Source organism: Osmerus mordax, chromosome 27 (genome assembly GCF_038355195.1).
Source record: "Osmerus mordax isolate fOsmMor3 chromosome 27, fOsmMor3.pri, whole genome shotgun sequence".
Taxonomy (NCBI): domain Eukaryota; kingdom Metazoa; phylum Chordata; class Actinopteri; order Osmeriformes; family Osmeridae; genus Osmerus; species Osmerus mordax.
The window spans coordinates 4,556,337-4,576,849 of record NC_090076.1 but is presented as its reverse complement, the minus strand read 5'-3'; the positions used below and the strand labels follow the sequence as shown (position 1 = coordinate 4,576,849).

General features: G+C 41.4%; 1 protein-coding gene across 1 annotated transcript; it reads left to right on the top strand.

The window, feature by feature from the left end:
* The first annotated feature begins 113 nt into the window (after positions 1–113).
* On the top strand, positions 114–17,803 carry faah (fatty acid amide hydrolase). Its single transcript, XM_067230769.1, has 15 exons — positions 114–400; positions 10,373–10,486; positions 10,856–10,996; positions 11,127–11,260; positions 11,452–11,658; positions 12,588–12,628; positions 12,734–12,858; positions 13,845–13,970; positions 14,821–14,918; positions 15,103–15,202; positions 15,394–15,437; positions 15,850–15,889; positions 16,040–16,148; positions 16,407–16,552; positions 16,876–17,803. Exons 1-15 carry the CDS (start codon positions 215–217, stop codon positions 16,993–16,995), a joined length of 1,731 nt encoding a protein of 576 aa, XP_067086870.1. The 5' UTR covers positions 114–214; the 3' UTR covers positions 16,996–17,803.
* Positions 17,804–20,513: the final 2,710 nt, after the last annotated feature.

Genomic DNA, 20,513 nt, shown 5'->3' with positions numbered 1-20,513 from the left:
TTGTATACGTCTAGTTGAGTTTGGAGCATTCACTCTTGTCGAATCAAGTTATGGCTACACTATATAGTTACTATGTAACTATACTGTGTACACCCCTAGCGTTAACATAAAACTACTGGTCTGCTACACTAGGCCTACTGTCTGCAGCTGAGGACTCGCTACGTCGTTAGAAAAGTATAGGCTACGCTAGAGCTATCTCTAGCTCTATGGCAATATGGAAAGTGTGGAGACGAGCTGGACAGCGATTCTGACTGCTACAACATGTGGAGCAAGTGCCATGGTCATTTTGTTTAAATGGTACCGGCATCAGCAAATAAAGAAGAAAATTCAGAAAGCAAGAACCAGAAGAGATGCGACGATACAACGGGCAGCGTATGCAGTCCGTCAGTTCAAAGATTCGGTAATGCAAATTATATAGCAGCTAGCTAGCAGCCATAGAGTAGTCCCATACTGTGTTCTGCCATATGTTGAAACCAATTCGATACCATATATACTGCTATTTTTACGTTTTATGTGGTCAATTATGGTTTGTGAAAAGCTTAGCTGAAATTGAAAGCATATTCAAATGACGATCACAACCTTGATGGCAAGTATTGCCATTACATGTTTTGTGCTGCTGTATCATTATGTTTGCATGATGACGTTTGACGTAAAACAAAATAGCGACTGTGCTGCATTTGTTCATCGTAGATTTAATGTGGTGGTCAATTGAATGTCATTCACAACCACGCTGATCCCAGTTACTACCGGAGCTGACCTTCAGCCCGTAACAGAGATGGGAAAGTACACACATCCTTTTCACTGAAGTAAAAGTACCGATATGTTTAAAATACTCTAGCAAAAGTTGAAGTACTGACTAGCCTACACCTTTTCACTCAAGTCATAGTAAAGAAGTAGCCTATGGGCTCTTACATAAGTAAAAAGTAGCCATTACTGCCTGTTTTAATGTCACGCTGGTAAATTGACTTTATACAAGGTTGCCAACTTTGCCACTAGTATGAAATACGGAACAAAAGGTCGCTTGCCGCAGCAGTGCGATATGGTTTTGTTTATTGTTTTAAGCATTTTGTCATAATGATAGCTATTTGGAGCATGGGCGTATCTAGCCCTATTTTTGGGCTGGAGCCCCCCCCAAAAGTTTCATTAGCCCCCCCAAATTGTTTTAATAATAAAAAAAAAGATTTAGATTTTAAATCTAAATTAGTTAATTTCTCTTCCTAAAACCCACTAGAGGATACTATTTAAAAGGATATTTTCAAAAATGTCTTCTGGGGGAACATGCCCCCAGACCCCCCTAGTTTTGCTGGGTCACAGGAAACATAATAGGTTTTATGGTGGGCTTAGCCCCCCCAAAAGTGGGAACCTAAATTCGCCCCTGATTTGGAGAATTGTCGCACCTACTACTGATTTACTATAGCCTACTGCTACGTAGGCCTAGCGCAGCATGCATGCTCTTTTTCAGATGTACAGTACCTACTGTAGATTTAGTGCTGCTTCTTTTACAGTTGCCAAGAAGGATGATCTCTGTTAAGTATTTGATTACACAGACTGCCAAACAGTTATAAAGACCTCACAAGGTTTGGCAATAAAAAAAAACACAATAGTTACAATGATTGGATGCCTTAACTCAACATGCAGGGGGTGACGATTTTTCCCCCTGCTCAGTTCACCACACTTAACTTCCTAAAATCATTCCACAGAAGCGAGTGCTTGCAAATCTCTCTTTCCTTTTAAAATAATGTCTAACATAAAAAAGTGCACTTTTATGTCCATGATTTAACACTTTCAGTGCAGTAACGTGGCCAATGGCTGGTATGAATCTTTATAAGTCAATAATATAGATAATAGTAGCCTATATCCCAAAGTGTTTTTCACTGAATTTCAGAAGGCAAGCCAACTACATTCTATTTCATAAGAGGTATTCCCTATGTGGTGTTGATACAGGTTTCACTTCTCTAAGTAATGAGTCTGTGCATCCTATTGTGCTTCCATGTAGGGCTGCACAATTAAATGTTTATTACCAACAAGCAAATAGCGCAAATTCGTTGGAAAAAATAAACCTGCCATATGGCCTTTAATCGAATTGTAATCACGATCACGATTTTTGGCTTCCCACGATCAAATTCGTGTGATCGAGCGATATTTAAAATGCGTCATTCCGTTCATAGTATCAAAGTATTTTTTGTTGTTGTTTTTTTTTGCTTCCTAAAACATATTTACACTATTTTCCATTTATGCAACTTATATTTTATTTTATTGTATATTTAATTCTATTCTAATCCCACTTAGTACTGCTAGTTTATGTACCCTTAGTATAGATAGTCCACATATTTAAATTTTAGGTCCCTATATGTTTATTGTATGCACCTTCCTGCCAAAGCAAATTCCTTGTCTGTGCAAACTTTCATGGCGAATAAATCCCATTCTGATTTATGTAAAAAGGAAAATAGTGTCCTGTTGAAGTTTTGCTATATTTTCTTTATTGTTTTCTTTATTTCTTTTTATTTATTCTTTAAGGAGATGCACTGAATTTTGTTGAATAAGAGGACCTATTTTATTTTTATGCACATATTTGTAAATTAGCAGGAATGTAGCACAATATGAATGTGAAAGCAGTTATAATTAGCCTATGTGACAATAACATTTGTTTTGGTTAAAATCAACAAAATATTGTGATAATTAATTGTGATCTCAATATTGATCAAAATAATCCTGATGATCATTTTGGCCATAATCGTGCAGCCCTACTTCCATGTACAGTGCATTGGGTCATCGCAGCAAGATGCATTCAAGTCTCAATATCAATCGTCCTTGTCAGACGTGCTGTCTTCCTGGTTGTTCCCAGGGATTAAATGATACACTGACAATTTGTTTTTGTTCCAAATGAGGTGCATATAGATCTGCGTAGGGATACTCAAATGACCCAGTAACTCATTGCATTCCAAAAAGCAGTAAACCCTGCCTATACTAACCATAGGTGATGTAGCCAGAGCAGTCTGCGTCGATCTCCTTAAAGAGCTTGGAGACATTGAGGTCACAGACACCCAAAGCTGAGTCCAGCAGAGAGGAGATCTCCTCTCTTGTGATTCGCTGATCATCGTCCGTGTCAAACAACTGTGAATACATATATTGAAACGTTAGCTCTCGAAAGGTACCATAGGGGATGTGGCCGGCCAGGGTCTCAGCACTCAGTCTGCTGCCTCGTTCCCGTTAGCCGACAACGAGCTCCCCAGGTGTGGCCACTTGACCAGAACCACGATAAGAGAGGTCGGAAATACTACCAGGGGAGAGGGAAGCCGAGGAGTAGGGAGCTAAAACGTGCTCTCTCTACCTACCAGCAGCCATGTCCGAACACATAACCCGAACACCTGACCAATTTTGTTCCCGTGAGGACATGAAGGCTGCTGCTAGGCCAACTGGGAAAACTTCTTTAGAAGTTTCTTGCCTTTATCAGATGTCTGTGCAACAGCCTGTGTTCTCCCTGCCACAGGCCACATGGAAGTGAGGTAATCTTATTCCCCCAATGTCCTACTTCTGCAAACAACAACACACGTGTTGCCACACTGCATGTCCAAAATAGTACTTGCTCTTTTTTCTGCCCAGCCTCCTATAGCCTACTGATGCACGTGAGGGGAGGCTGTGATTGGATGATGACAGGTGTCTGGTCATTTTCAAGTGTCTTGATCAGCACTGCTGCTGCTGCTGTTGTGGCCTGTCAGTCAGTGGTTATATCAACGTAGCAGTCAATAAACGGGACAAGGGAAGTCACGTATGGGGACAAATTAATTAGGGCCAATATAAGGGACGTCCGGCTAATACAGGACAGTTGGCAACCCTAACCTCACATAATACATTAATACAATCAGAATCAGAATCAGAATGGGATTTATTCGCCATGAAAGTTTGCACAGACAAGGAATTTGCTTTGGCAGGAAGGTGCATACAATAAACATATACCTAAAATTTTAATATGTGGACTAACTATACTAAGGGTACATAAACTAGCAGTACTAAGTGGGATTAGAATATAATTAAATATACAATAAAATAAAATATAAGTTGCTGTAAATTACAATATAAAAATACAAAAATACAAATATTACAAAAAATACAAATGTACAAGATACCATGTTGTAATGCAGTGCAAAAAGCAGTGTGTTTTAAGCAAGAAGTCATTAGAGTCAGTGTGGCCCCTTGGCCTTGTTGAAGAGGCCAACAGCGGAAGGGAAGAAACTGTTTTTGTGGCGTGAGGTATTGGTCCTGATGGACCGCAGCCTTCTGCCGGAGGGGAGTGACTGAAACAGGGAGTGTCCAGGGTGGGAGGAGTCGGCCACAATCTTCCTCGCTCGCCTCAGGGTCCTCGAGGTGTGCAGGTCCTCGAGGGTAGGCAGATTGCAGCCAATCACCTTCTCAGCAGTACGGATGATACGCTGCAGTCTGCTCTTTTCCTTGGCAGTGGCAGCAGCGTACCAGACGGTGATGGAGGAGGTGAGGATGGACTCAATGATGGCTGAGTAGAAGTGCACCATCATTGTCTTTGGCAGGTTGAACTTCTTCAGCTGCCGAAGGAAGTACATCCTCTGTTGTGCTTTCTTGATGAGGGAGCTGATGTTCAGTTCCCACTTGAGGTCCTGGGAGAGGATTTACATTTAGTCATTTAGCAGACGCTCTTATCCAGAGCGATAGTGCCCAGGAAGCGGAAGGACTCCACAGTGTTGACTGGGGAGTCACACAGGGTGATGGGGGTGAGTGGGGCTGTGTTCCTCCTGAAGTCCACAACCATCTCCACTGTCTTAAGAGCATTGAGCTCTAAGTTGTTCTGGCTGCACCAGGTCACCAGGTTGGCCGCTTCCCACCTATAATCAGACTCGTCTCCACCAGAGATGAGCCCAATAAGGGTGGTGTCGTCCGCAAACTTCAGGAGTTTGACGGACGGATGACTGGAGGTGCAACTGTTGGTGTACAGGGAGAAGAGCAGAGGAGAAAGGACGCAGCCCTGAGGTGATCCGGTGCTGATGGACCGGGAGTCAGAGACTTGTGTTCCCAGCTTAACGCACTGCTTCCTGTCAGACAGGAAGTCTGTGATCCACCTGCAGGTGGAATCAGGCACGTTCAGCTGGGAGAGCTTGTCCTGAAGCAGGGCGGGGATGATGGTATTGAAGGCAGAGCTGAAGTCCACAAACAGGATCCTGGCATAGGATGCTGGGGAGTCCAGGTGCTGTAGGGTGAAGTGGAGGGCCATGTTAACTGCATCGTCCACAGACCTGTTGGCTCTGTAGGCAAACTGCAGGGGGTCCAGTAGAGGGTCAGTGATGGATTTAAGGTGTGCCAGCACCAGGCGCTCGAAAGACTTCATTACCACAGAGGTCAGGGCAATGGGTCTATAGTCATTATGTCCTGTTGGCCTTGGCTTTTTGGGCACAGGGATGATGGTGGAGGACTTGAGACAGGCTGGCACATGGCATGTCTCAAGGGAGGTGTTAAAGATGTAGGTAAACACCGGAGACAGCTGGTCAGCGCAGTGCTTGAGGGTGGCTGGAGAGTCCGGCCCAGCTGCTTTGCGGGGATTCTGCCTCTTGAAAAGTCTGTTAACTTCACCCTCCTGAATGGAGAGAGTCGTCACTGTAGAGGGGGGGATGTGGGAGGCCTCCTGGGTGGGAAGGGGTAGTTCAGGATTGTCCAATTGTCTTTCAAATCTGCAGTAGAACTCATTCAGGTCGTTGGCCAGGCGGGAGTCGTTAGTGGAGTGGGGGGCTCTGGGCTTGTAGTTGGTAATTTGCCTGAGCCCTCTCCAGACAGAAGCAGAGTCGTTTGCAGAGAATTGGTGTTTTAGTCTCTCTGAGTACAGTCGTTTAGCCTCCCTCACCGCCTTGCTAAACCTGTTCTTCGACTCCTTGAAACTGTCTTTGTCCCCACTCCTAAACGCGGCCTCTTTCTCTGACCTCAACCTTCTGAGTTTAGCTGTAAACCAGGGTTTGTCGTTGTTGTAGCTTACCCTGGTGCGTGTTGGTATACAGCAGTCCTCACAGAAGCTGATGTATGATGTCACAGCCTCTGTGAGCTCATCCAGACTATTGGTAGCAGTCGTGAACATGTCCCAGTCAGTGCAGTCCAAGCACGCCCGCAGATCCTCCATAGCTTCACTGGTCCACTGTTTTGATGTCCTCACAGCAGGCTTACAGCGCTTTAGCTTCTGCCTGTATGCAGGAATCAGGTGGACCATGGCGTGGTCAGAGTGACCCAGTGCTGCTCGGGGGACCGCATGGTATGCTTTGCTGATTGTAGAGTAGCAGTGATCCAAGGTGTTTCCTTCTCTGGTAGGGCATTTGATGAATTGTCTATATTCTTGAGTGAGATTGCCTTTGTTAAAGTCGCCTAGCACAATAACCAAGGAATCCGGATTTTCATGCTCCACACTCAGTATCTGGCTGGCGAGCACACGTTGAGCCTCGTTGACGCTAGCCTGCGGAGGCATGTAGACGCCAACCAGAATGAATGATGCAAGAAGACACTACGCAGCGCATTCGCCAGGAATCCTTTTTGACGCCAACAGTTTCCAACATCCCCCTCACATATGGCCATGTGTGTGATCAGCAGTGTCTCTATTCTCAGTTATGTCGACATTGCCAACTCCCTCTGTTTCATCCATAACGTTAAGCATTCTTGTTTTCTTCTGCCTTGCTCCATGGTAGATTCGTATAGCTTACGTTTGTTGTGCGTGAATGGAAAGAGGCGCGCATGCAATGACAATAAATTATATTTATCATTGCAGATTAAAACTAGTAAAAAGTAACAAGCCTGATTTGAAAATGTATGAAGTAGAAAGTACAGATATTTGGGTAAAAAATGTAAGGGGTGAAAGTAAAAAGCCTGAAAAATAAATAGTGAAGTAAAGTACCAATACCAGAAAAAAGTACTTGGTTACTTCCCATCTCTGGCCCCTAATGAGAATGTGACACGGATACAGAGCCTTGGTTGTTGGGCCAGGTGTGTCTGTAAAAACATGTATCCACTGTATCTCCATCAGCAGTGTCGCCAGCCATTTTGGCCGGGACTGCTGCCCCAAACCTTTTGAGTGTATCCAGTGATTCTTGTTCGCAAATAACATCCGGTCATTCTCTTGTTTTCAAACGAATAATTGAAAGGAACTTAATGAACCTGAAGAACTTGCGGAAACAGTTCTAAACTGCTACCTACTTTCTTTTAGTTCCTTCAATTCGCCAAAAGCATAGCTTAGGCAGAGACTCAAACAAACAAATCTTTTTGGGGAAGGATTGCGTTTATTTTCTTCACTTAAACGATTCATTTAAAAAATATATATATTTTGCGAACGACCCATCACTAATGGTGAAGCTGTGAGAGAACAGACACGTCTTCTCAGTCTCTTTATGTTTTCCTGTTTCTACAGGTAAATAACTCAAATGTTTATTGAGAAAAGTATAAAAATGTGACAACATACATAACATACATAACAAGATACTGGGGGAGTACGCTGTGTGAAAGATGTAATTGTTTTGAGTGCTAGGCTACTTGAGTTTTCCTTTGGTTTGTAATATCCGTCTTATGCAGTCTGTGAATTGAAGGGATTGGCTTCATTTATGTTATGTTAATTGTAACAAGTTCATATATTTGATGTTAATGAACATGAAGTTAGTGACATTTTAAAGGTATACAAGGCTCACTCTAACCACGTTTGGTGCGCTTGGCAAATGAGGGTGTCAAACAAGTTTATGGAACATTGGAAGCTGTGGTAACACTAACAGAGATTAATTAACACTCGCTTTCTTTGATGTCCCTAGCTGAGGTCAAATAAAGCCTACTCAAGGTCCTATGTTAGGTTTGGGCTAAGCCACGGATGTTAACAATAACCTGTCAACAACAGCATGATACAATTCCTGAAATTCAGTTATGGCTTTTGATGTTGGTGTGCCACCCCAAGATTTTTTGTGGCCCCATCGGCCACCCCTATGAAATTCTGGGGGTGCCACTGGTCAAAACCCCTGCTAAATCACACATTTCACTGGATAACAATTTACATGTATTTATTATTTATTAATACAGTTATTTAACAATAAATTAATAATACATATTGTTTTGACATTGGCTCAACTGACCCAAAAACCAACCCAGCAGGGAACAGTCACAACCCTCTTAACCCTTCTCTCCCCTTTTGGCTAAAAACACCTCTGTGTGCCTGTCTGTGTATTTTTTAGAATGGGATTTTAGGGCAACGAGTTTCCCACAATTATCTCAAGAACCGGGCACTCTGCAAAGTTAATATTTCGCAAGTGTCCATTTTATAATCCAGGGGAGTGCAGTTCCGCATTTGACGTTGTTTGGATAAGCATTTAGACATTTCTCAAAAAAATCTTTGTTGCCAGTTCCGTAATGGATCTTCTTTTCCCGAGACGAAACAATGTGGATATAGCGAGTCGAAAACAGGCATAAGAAAAGAACAATATCATTTGTCAGTGCGACACAGAAAATCCAAGACAATTTTACTGATGAAATACTGGCTAGATAACTAAGAAACATTTAGCCGTGCTGAGCTGACTGCTGGCATAACATTGAGTCAGCTAATTTCAAAGGGGTTTCTTTGTGGATGAAACGCTGTCTAGCTAACAAAACAACAATATAAATGGATACTTTCAGTACATCAGTGAATGTTGTTCACTGATCTTATTTTATATCTTATTTTATATTTTACACTTCATAGTATTGTTTAGAAATATATAGTTTGTTGTACATTTTCAGATTCTTATATGTTTATCGTGTGCACCTTCCTGCCACAGTAAATTCCTTGTTTGTGTAAACTTACTTGGTCAATAAAGCTGATTCTGGTTCTAATATGGGCAGTATTCCTACCACTTTAGGCTCCTCTTTCTTGAGGCATGGATATAGCGATCCACAAACGGGCATACGACAGGAGCAATGTTTTCCTCGGTCAGTTGTCGTGTCTTATTTATGCGAATGCTATACAGATAATACAATAATATTTTACAGCATTGCATAGCACAAAGGAAAAAAACGCTAATGCAAACATAGCCAATTAGGCCTACAATTACATTTACATGTATTCATTTAGCAGACGCTTTTATCCAAAGCGACTTCCAAGAGAGAGCTTTACAAAGTGCATAGGTCACTGATAATAACAACAAGATAGCCCCAAAAACATTGCGGGTAGCCAAAACATGAAGCACATATTGTGAACAACCAAAATAAGTGCCAAAGGGAACTATGGGAATTATGACAACTGGCCCAACCATTGCGCATGTAATGACTTCTGTTATGAACTAAATGTCTTTGATGTGGTGGTAAAACAGATTTAACAGAGAACCAAAATATCCTAATACATTTTGATCAACATAACAATTTATAACGTAGGAAACAGTATACAAATGAAGGCTACATAATCATTTGCATGAATGTACAACAGCATTGGCAAAGTGTTTAAAATAATGAGAAATTGCTTTTATGGTGTGCATAAATGACTAGGATAGATTATGTGGAGGTTGAACAAGTACTTCAGAGATTACAGAGAATTTCAATTGTGATCTGAGAAATATAGGTACCAAAGCCACTTAGAAGAGCTGTCTGTCATCACCAGCTGCATCATGTGCACTGTACTATATCTATTGGGGTGACAAAAATGCAACAATTAAATTTTTACTTTGTCAGTATGGTAGGGCAGTCCCCACTCAGTCGATTGGTCGATTGTTTGGTCGATATGCTCTTGGTCGGCTAGATTTTTTTTAGTCGAGCAGCCGTATGGCAGTGTGAGATCTGAATCCCGCTTGTGTCACCATTGCTGAATTAAAGAAATGTTTTACAGAAATTGTAGATTATATTATTTAACACTAATAAAGCAACTCTAAATATATTATAATTTAAAAAAAGGTGTTACTGTTTTCCGTTTCGTTAATCTGCGTTTTTTTTTTTTTTTGGCACATGAGCACAATTGTAGCTGTTAGCCTAACTACAAACTTTACCATACTTTGTCTACAGTTTGTGTTATTAATCCTTTAGGCAAAATGGCATAGAAATCGGGAAAATGTTTGTACCTTTATGTTTGTCTAGTTGTCAATCACCCTTCTTGCGTATGTATTTGTTTCAGATTATGTCTTAAAACAGTGAGGTAAAACATCACACAAAATGTTTTGATGAAAAACATTTTCGATTTTCAGAAGTGTTCAGTCGAATCTTGGTCGAGCAAACAAAATCTTAGTCGGGGACAGCCCTACAGTATGGGATATTGTATGTACAATATGTGTGTTAAATAAAGTAGAAAATTGTAAAATGTTTGAAAGGGTGTGTGAACACTTAATTTACAGTCAATGTCATAGAAAATCCTATATCCTATTTATTTTTGCAGCACTCTGTCACAGACACTTCTCATATCCTTTCCTTACCCCTGGCTGAGTTAATCAAGAAACTAAAAGATGGCTCTCTCAGTCCTGAAACTGTGTTCCACTCCTACATGGAAAAGGTAGGCTATACCCATATCAGCAATTTACATTTAGTCATTTAGCAGACGCTCTTATCCAGAGCGATTTAATGATAACTCAATAATTGACTAACCAACATGTTTTGAAATGATCAAACTTCTTTTCTAAAATTAATTACTTATCAGAATTGTGCGTAACATAGTGTTACCAGAGTAGAAACACAGTTCAGGGTGACTTACTGACTTATAGATAAATGTGGCCTGTGCAAACTGTACTCTTTTAATTAGCCTAAACTGACTAACATGTGCTGACACAATTCAAAAGTTACCCCCATCCCCCTCCTACCACATTGGGTGAGGAGAGTGGGTGAGGAGAGCCAGCTGATAATTCACTTTACACTTTCCAAACAGACCTTGGAGGTGAATAAGAGGCTCAACTGTTGCACTGAGATTCTACTGGAAAGTTTTGACCAGCTCAAAAATATTGGGTGCTGCAAGGAAGGTCTTCTTTATGGTGTCCCCATCAGCATCAAAGAAAATTTGGGATTCAAGGTACCTACATTTAGACCAAGTTGACATGGTGTTTCCTTCCCTATGGAAGCTGTGGTGGTTTCAAGAAGATATCCTCATAACCTAGGGAAGAAGGTCAACCTAATAAGTTTATATTTTTCTGTGTATACAGGGTCATGACTCCTCATGTGGTGTGCTCTGTAAATTGGACCAACCTGTTCCAGAGGACAGTGTGTTAGTGAAGGTTCTGAAGACACAGGGAGCCATTCCCTTTGCCAAAACCAATATTCCCCAAGGCCTTCTAAAGTAATACTCAACCAAATCTTTTTTCCTGCCAAATAATCTTAAACGCTCAGCAAAGGAATAACAGACTAATTATAAATGATTACCATGTACTTGTAGAACACGGCATCTTGTATTTTAACCATCATAAGAACATCTCGGCCTTACTTAGAACTTATATGACCCCAGTCCTTTCTCCTCTCCTTCGTATCCAGTTATGACTGCAGCAATCCCATTTTTGGGCAGACTGTGAACCCGCACAATTCTCTGAAGACTTCGGGTGGTTCCTCCGGGGGTGAGGGGGCTCTGATTGGAGGTGGAGGCTCTCTACTGGGCTTGGGCACTGACATTGGGGGCAGCATCCGTATCCCATCATCCTTCTGTGGCATCTGTGGTTTCAAGCCCACAACAAATAGGCTGAGGTGAGTATGTCTGTTATGACGGAGTCAGGTTCCAAAGGGTTACATTCACAAGACATGATTACATAATCTCCTGCCTTGTATGACCTTTAGACTCACAACTGGAGTTGTGTTGGACATGTGATTGATTGTACATGTGTTTGTACTACCAAGCAGGGTTTGATTTTGTGAGGTCATCACCATTCCTAGAAGATACAGTAAAAAAAAATTGTGCCAATAGTAAGAGTGTCTTGTAGGAAGGCAAGAGTTTATAGAAACAGACAAAACCCATTGGCTTTCTCTGATGAGTATCTTTGTATACCGATATCATCCTAAAACAGAAACTGATTGAAGCACTAAAGCCTTCTACTTGTCCTTAAAAGATTTGCCAGTAAGACTATACTTACCCGTATCTTTATTTTCTCCCAAGACTGTTTAACACTACCATGCAGATGAAAGAATAAGGCTAAAATTGTATTGTCTTACACACCATAATAACGTATCTAAGCAACTCATAAATGTAATGGAATACACTATTGTAATTATTGTCAGACCTACTCGTGCCTTAATGATGGGACAGTGATATCGATGAGCTAAACTTAAGCAGTCACACAGTCAGAAATCTTTGCCAGCTTTCCTTCCTGCCTTTGCCAGCAGCAACTGTGTTGGTTTGAGCCTGGGTTATATTGATAAATTATTCTTATTTGTTTAATATTATAGTTTGCTCATTTTGTGTAAAATATGCAGCTCTGGTCGACTTGTCCATGTTTGAGATTGGTCATATGGTGCAAACACCACCTCTTTCAATTGACGCTCATAGTTAGATTGGGAAAACCCAGGTTGATTTAGCCAGCTAATGAAAAGATATCCTGGGTATGCTGAACTTGATTCGTAGTATAGGCCGCTCCTTGGTTCATCTTTGGCTTAGATATTATCTAATGTCTTTGTTGCAGTGGTCAAGGTGTTACCTCCTGCAGCAAAGGCCAGAAGGCAGGTAAGGTGATATGAGACTCAAACCCCATTGACCAGTCATTTAGCTGTTTAGTGCTTCAGGGCATTGTGATGAACTAACAGTGTATTGTGTTGTACCTGTCCGTAGTGTTGTCTTCCACCGGGCCTATGGCGCGAGACGTTGACAGCCTGGCTCTATGTATGCAGGCTCTGCTGTGTGATCACTTGTTCAAACTGGACCCCACTGTGCCACCCATCCCATTTAACCAGAAGGTGTGCTCCTAATGTTTTTTATATGGGTTGCTTACCATCATTCAATGCAATATACCACAAATAATGTTATATGGGTTAGATGGGCTGAAAAACACATTCAGGAACACTCCAACTTCAGGGACGTTCAAAAAGGTTAGTCAAAAAGTGAAATTTGAATACCATTCCAAAATTCTCTCAAAATGTGAGTTCAACTATACACCTTTCTCCAGGGAAATAATGTAGTGTCTTTTTTGTTGTTTTAAAACCTCTGTATTACCCTGATTGGCTTCCCAAAATTCTAGTAATTGAAGGGCTGACTGATTTGAGTAAGGAAATCTGACACATCCTCTAGAACATAAACATGCATCCTTGCAAGTATTTTAATTGGACTTACAATGATACTGATTTTCAGCTTCCAACAAACTCTTCTAGCGAAACGCCATTAAAAGGGCATGACCATGTTTATGATTGGTCATATGGTGCAAACACCATCCCTTTTACGTGATCGGGCGATTGCTAGATTGGCAAGACCTGGGTTGACTTCAGGTCTTCTAAGTTGTCCAACAGATGCAGTTTTACACTCCTCAAAGCAAACACCTTACTGCTGCCTATCTGACTAGATATGTCTGTCAGATATGGTTTCACTCCAGTCATAGTTTATAATCGAGACCCTAAGTGCAGAGAGAGAAGATACTACAAGACAATAGAAAAAACCTAGCATCATATTTTCTTTTGAAAGTCAGAAAGAAAAGAAAATTTAAAGAAAGAAGCATGATAACATAACGCATGTAATGAAATGCTTATTTACATTTAGTCATTTAGCAGACGCTCTTATCCAGAGTGACTTACAGTAAGTACAGGGACATTCTCCCCTGAGGCAAGTAGGGTGAAGTGCCTTTCCCAAGGACATAATGTCATTTTGCATGGCCGGGAATCAAACTGGCAACCTTCAGATTACTAGCCCGCTTCTCTAACCACTCAGCCACTTGACTTACATCTTGTTTCAGGTGTACACTTCTTCCAAGCCCCTGAAGATTGGTTACTTTGAAAGCGATGGCTACCAAATGCCATCTCCTAGCATGAAACGAGGCCTGAGGGAAACCAAGGCCCTGTTAGAGAGAGCTGGCCACACGGTACGTCTCACCACAACCCTGACACTCGAGTCTACAGTCTCCATGCCACTGCTTAATGCAGGGTTAACATACAGCAACAAGTTGTATGTTTGAATTGGACTTTGAAGTAAATGTTTGTTACTCCTGACCTTTTTCAAGACTGGCATTTTAAGATTCAACTGTTAATCTTATCACTAATCCACACAGTAATCACTGTTGTATCTCACACCAGTTTATGGCACCAAGTCAATCCTCAGTTAGGCATGCCTTAACTTATCAAAGGTAGTTTAATGTTCATAGGACTTGGCAGTGTTTCCTAAATCACCATAAACTTGTATATGGTATGTGATACACTGTCCTTCTGTCTGTTAGGGTATGTGCTTTTCTTGGATCAAGGGACCTATAGGTTACATTTTGTGCAAGATAGTCTTACTTATAAACTTTAACAGGCCCAGGCTTCTTCTTTCTACATTGTAATACAAGCACTTACAGGCAACTGCCATTTGGGCCAACAGGCCAAATGGGTTTTTGCACAACTGCAAAAAAATATTATAATATTCAAAATATTGAATAATATTTTGAAATAATGAAAAACAACCAGATGAGCTGAGCACTTGACTCATCCACCTCACCCTTGGTCTAATGTCTCTGCTGTACTACACACACACACACACACACACATTGTATGCACCCACTTCATGGGTCTTTACCCATAAAGTGGGTTACTTTAATACATATCTTTTTAACTATCAATTCAATAGAGCAAAGATCATTAATGTTAATATGTGTCTTCTTTGCGGTCTCTCACTCTCTCTCTCTCTCTCTCTCTCTCTCTCTCTCTCCCTCTCTCTCACACACAATGTGTGTGTAGTTGGTGCCTTTCAGTGTTCCCAGGTTGAGCTATGTCATGCATGAGCTTGTTATCAAAGGTATCCTTGGAGACGGAGCCAACACCCTGCTAAGCCACTTGTGAGTAGGTCAAATTCCCCAGGGAGATTATTAAAAATGATTCTGACTGAACAACCAAACAGAATCACGACAACAGTGTTTGCCAACAACACTTTTCTACAAAAGTAGAACGTTATACGAGAACGTAAAACTGGAAGTGGTTGTCAAGTGTTCTTCTAATGACCTGTGTTTTGTGTTATTTTAGGAAGGGTGGTCCAGTAGACCCTTGTTTGAGACCACAGACTGTCACATACAATCTACCCCACACTGTGAAAAAGATCCTCTCTGTTCTCCTGAAACCTCTGGTAGGTGCTCACTTCTTACACCGGGTACAAAGATGGTGATTCAGGCGTCTCTGACTTTAGCAACATTTGATTATAATTAATTGGTTTTGAAGTGTTTTCCACATATGATATTCATTTTCAGTGCCTATGCAGATTATTTATCTGCGAGTTTGGACATTTCCGCAAGTAAAAATCTTTGCATTCTCCCCTAGTTTCCTCGAGTAGCTGACTCTTTGGGAGCCACTTGTGGTGTTAGGTGAGAATCAAATCAAATGTATTTTGTTTATCCCTTTTTACAAGCATGAGCACATGTCAAATAGGGCTTCACATACGCTCATTGAACTGCACCTGAACTAACCTAAACCCTCATTTAGACTGCCCTACCCCCTCCCTCCCATCTTGCAACATTGACAACCTCACACAATGCAATGTGGACTAACAAGTTTAGGTTCTCTTTATTTGCCTTTTCACCATAGGTATTACGATAGACATACAGCGTAACACACAAGTTCAATGTTGTTATGGTGTCAGCCTCACTAATTGAAATAAGAATAAGCAACAAACTGCTATCTGCTCAGTAGCTCTCCTTGCAGCGCCTTTGTTGTCATGTGCCAGTGTGTATACAAGAAGTAACCATCACAAATGACTGTTGCCACTCCTTGTAACAGCTCTGTACAGGACATGTGGAAAACCCAGGCGGCTATAGAGGTAAATATTAATCAGTATAAACCTTAGTAGCATACTGAAGTAATCTCTGTGAGCCTTTGACCACTAACCGTTAACTTCACGTCAAATTGGCAAAGGGCTCTGTGCTACACTTGTAACATTTTGTAATGCAGTTCATTGTCTGTCACAAAGGACTACACCCAGGAAATTATAGCTGAGTGGAGGAAGTGTGAGATGGACGTGTTGCTCTGCCCAATGCTAGGACCGGCCTTCAACTTTTTCAACTGTGGGAAGCTCACATGTACGGTATTTCATTCCTCCCTTTGCTGCGTAGTGCACAGTGTTAACAGGGGACTTTCCATTACCTGAGATAGGACGCTATCCAGGAGTTACAAAATGACTTAGTCCAAAGGGAATTGTTTAATTACTGTACTTCAAACCATTTGCCTTAGCATAAATCCTTTGGTCATTGTGCCAATGTGTAGCGAACTGATGCTGAAATGGTCATGTGGGTATGTTTGGACAAATCAATCATTTTCTTTCTCTGTCACCCTTTCAGGTGCAACATCGTACACTATTATCTACAATCTGATCAATTTCCCAGCTGGGACTGTTCCTGTGTCTACAGTCACTGCTGAGGATGAACAGGAGCTCAAATGCTACAAGGGGCACTTTGGTGATCCTTGGGACAAACAATTTGTAAAGGTCTGGTTTTATCTTTCAAAACATCCTTGTTTTACAGGTTTTATTTTGCAGCCTTTCACCCCAGGTGACTATTGCCACTGGCCAGGCTGATATTTGCATATATTGTAAATAAGAATTTGTTCTTAATGCCTGGTTGAATAAAGGTTGCTAAGTTTACCTTGCTTAGTTTTCCCATAGCCTCAATCTAAACAACTGGGTTCCGAGATTAGTTCCCAGTGAAAGTTTGTGTGTGAATCTAAATGTGACCAGTAGAGGGAGGCAGTGGCCTACTCAACACACTAGAGGCTTGTTTGTGTGTGAACTCTATGTGCGTGTGTCTGCAGGCAGTGACCGGCGCTGAGGGCCTGCCTGTGGCCGTACAGTGTGTGGCCCTGCCCTGGCAGGATGAACTCTGCCTACGGCTCATGAAGGAGGTGGAGCGACTGGTCAAGGAGAACAAGTGAGGAGGGAGAGAAGGAAGGCGCCTTGAGTACAATTCCACTCTAGGCTTATGAAGTTGCTCCAGAGGATAAAGGAAAGAGGAAAAGCCTAAAGCAGTCAAAAGCACTAGCTATTCACTATCCGTTTGAATATCATTCGAAACACACTGTAAATCAAGTTTCAAGAAATATAAATGTAAATCAAGTAAAGGGAGACTTGAAATCAATAGAAAGTAGTTGAATGTATTTTTTTAGTAAATTGCTGCTGTGTATATGTATTTTGATTGATAAAATAACAATAACCATATTTTTGGACATGAACCATATTGATACAATTTATTTAAGGTTCAAATTAAATTTTGTATTACACTTGTTTTAATAATGCATTTACTAACTTATTGTATTGGAAAGTGGAGCTGAGACAATAAAACTTAGTCAACAAGAAAATACTTTTGAACAATTGATCATTTTATATTGCTTAATCTTAAATCATTGTTTTAAATTAGTACATTTAGAGATGACTTACATCTAACTACACTAATTGAAAAACTCACATCAGAAATATGTTACTGGAAGTACCAAGGTTAGGGTTAGGTATCTAACCGTATTTGCTTTTACTTTTATATACAATGTATCTAATTGTGTATTTTAAATCAAGTCTCCAAACTACGAATTATACCTTGACTTGGAAGAATCTGCAAATGATATGTATTTTAATAGTGTTCATTCTTGCAGAGCTAAATGCAGTTCACTGTCACATAAAAATCACAAAAATTGAATTGTTGTACGTGAAATCTATGCACATTAGATTTTATTTGAAATAAAGACATTGATATCGAAATCTTTTGTGTGCATGTCAGTTAGACGCAAAACATTTCTCCCTGTGTCTATGGAGTGTTACAACCATAGCCATGGCATTCTAAACATACATTTATTGATACATGAGGAATATGTATTGTAGCGTACATATTACATTATAGAATGGAATGGGCACTTTAAATGTCCTCCCATAAGTCCTTGCCAGAGATGTTCATTAGTAGGGTGAACATTTGAATAACCCAGCCCAATGGAAACTACCATTCCATCTTCACTATATCACTGTCGCTAGTTATTCCTCAGCCGAAGTAACGTACAGGTGAGGGTACAACATGAGGAGGAATTGTATTAGTTCTTTCATTTGGCTAAGAGGTACCTAGCGCCTCGTGTCAGACACAAGCCTGAAAAAGAAGATGTAGTCTGGCTCGGTTGCACCCCCCCCCCCCCCCACACACACACACACACACGCACGTACACACCCCTTCATGCATGAGGTATCAGATGGGTATAATGGTAACCTATGATGGTATCTTAACAATGGTTCCCTGTTTGCATACAGCTTTTTGATCTTTTCTGTGGGCTCGTGGTACTGTGCTTTCTCAAGTTCACACTTTTGACTGTTGACCTCTACCTGCAATATTTCATTTCACTCATTTCTGTGGCTTCCCTCACGATTTCTCCGTCTTCACTTCTCTTACATGTAGTCTCTTGTAATCCCACTAGAAATGTGTGTTTAATATGCTCTTATGCACTTTCATCTTCCACACTTATCCTGTAGTACTTACCGGAGATGAAGGCATATGTATGTGTGTGTCTGGTATTAAAATACTGTAGGAAAAGTATATTCATACTTTATCTGAAACTTTAAACTGTTGATAAAGTGTATTTTGTTAAATAAAAGGTTGCTCGACCTTCAGATGATCCAGGTCTTCCCTTCCTATGTTGCCTTTGGCCCCCTTTCTCTCTGTTCCACCTCTGTGCCATATACTGTATGAGTGGAGATCAATTCTGATGCACTTTTGAGTGATGACTGTGGTGGCTCCATTACAGCAGACTGTGATAGAGAGACCTAATGACACATAGCGCTTCCATCGGCAAGGCCACCGCACCATGTCTGCATCATCGTGTGTTCACCCTCAAGTATTGTAAATATGTGTTTCATTTGGTTTTACATAAATGTAATTTTTTTTGAACTCTCCCGGGATAGGAGGCCATTAGGGACAATGTGTTTTGTTTTCCCATTACGACTTCCCATGCCATCTTCGCTCTTCCATTATTGAATGGAGATATGGACCTGGGTGTTGGAGTGAGGAGGACACATTAGGCGAGGAGTAGAGTTTAAATTGAGAGGTCGTTATTAGCATTATCCGAGGCACATGGAGAGAGGAGACTGGCTCCGGCTGTGCCACTCAGTCAGGGAGCATTAAGCATTAAGAAGTAGCGAGGAAACTCTGGTCTTCTGAGAAACTTGATATTGTTTGCAAATCACCGTGGTTTTTCCAGCGTACATTGGCAGTGACTTAAACACATGCACCCATTTCCACCGATTAAACTAGTTATTGCAAAAAATTAGTGCAACAGTTATTACTGTCTGTGGTGCATTTCACATGCTGTACATTAAATACAATGCTGTATGTAAGAGGTTGTACCCCATCTCTGAGCCCAGAGTGTATATCTTGGTAAATAACTTTTATACATGCCCTAAGGATGACCTTAACACAAGTTTTTGTGTTACGAAAAGAGTTTGAGAACGATTGAGATGAAAGAAAGACTTGGAAAGAGGAAGTCAGTGTGGATGTTGGGGGCAGCCTCAACAAATCATCTCAAGATGTCTGCGGCATGGAACATCTAAGAATGCTGGCAGGTCCCTCATCTCTTGAAACGTCTCATTGGTAAGAGCAGCAAACACCTCATTTACAGGAACCTCAGGCTATAAGGTCGGGTACTTCAAAAGCCATCCCAACATATCTACACCCTGCTTGGGTGCAAACAAATAAAAGTCGATATCGCCCCAACTAAACTAGGATGATTCTGTCTTAATGTGCCATTTCAGGGGCCAGGGAGCCCTATAGTCTTTACAATGCAGTAGGATTGAAGATAGTAATGTCTATCACAGCGGGACCCCTGCCTTCACGTAATAAAAGTGATGAGTTCTGCCTCTGCAACCAAAGAGATACTTCTAGGAGACATGAGAGGGAAGAAGATTGACAGCTTTTAGGGACTTTGGTCCATTTCACCAGCCATTACTGCCCGATGAGAAAGCTAGCATGCTGTGGAGTAGGAGGAAGGCAATGGGAGATTAGCAGACAGCTGATACAGGTGTACAGGCGGTATCAAACAGGAAGCCTGTCAATGCAGCAGGCACCAGGCTTTTTATATGGGGCCGGGATCTGTAATGTATGCCTACCAATCTCTCTATGACAGGATTAGTTGGGAGCTTCCAATGATTTGCTCAGATTCTGTGACTCAACAATTCCGTGATCCAGGTTCGAGCCGCTTTAAGGGCCCCCTATCCTAAATTTGAAAAGCTTACCCTCCGGACAAGGGACGCTCTATTTTCCGGATGGTTCCGCTTCTCTTTGCTGCTACTTTCAGGCGTTCATCAATGCCACCCCCCCACCCCCCCAACCCACCCCCCTCAGACCACCTCACCATCTTCCCTCCATACACATCTGCTAGGTTTGAGTTTTTTCCCCTTTCTTCCCTCCGAGGGCTTGCTTGGCCCA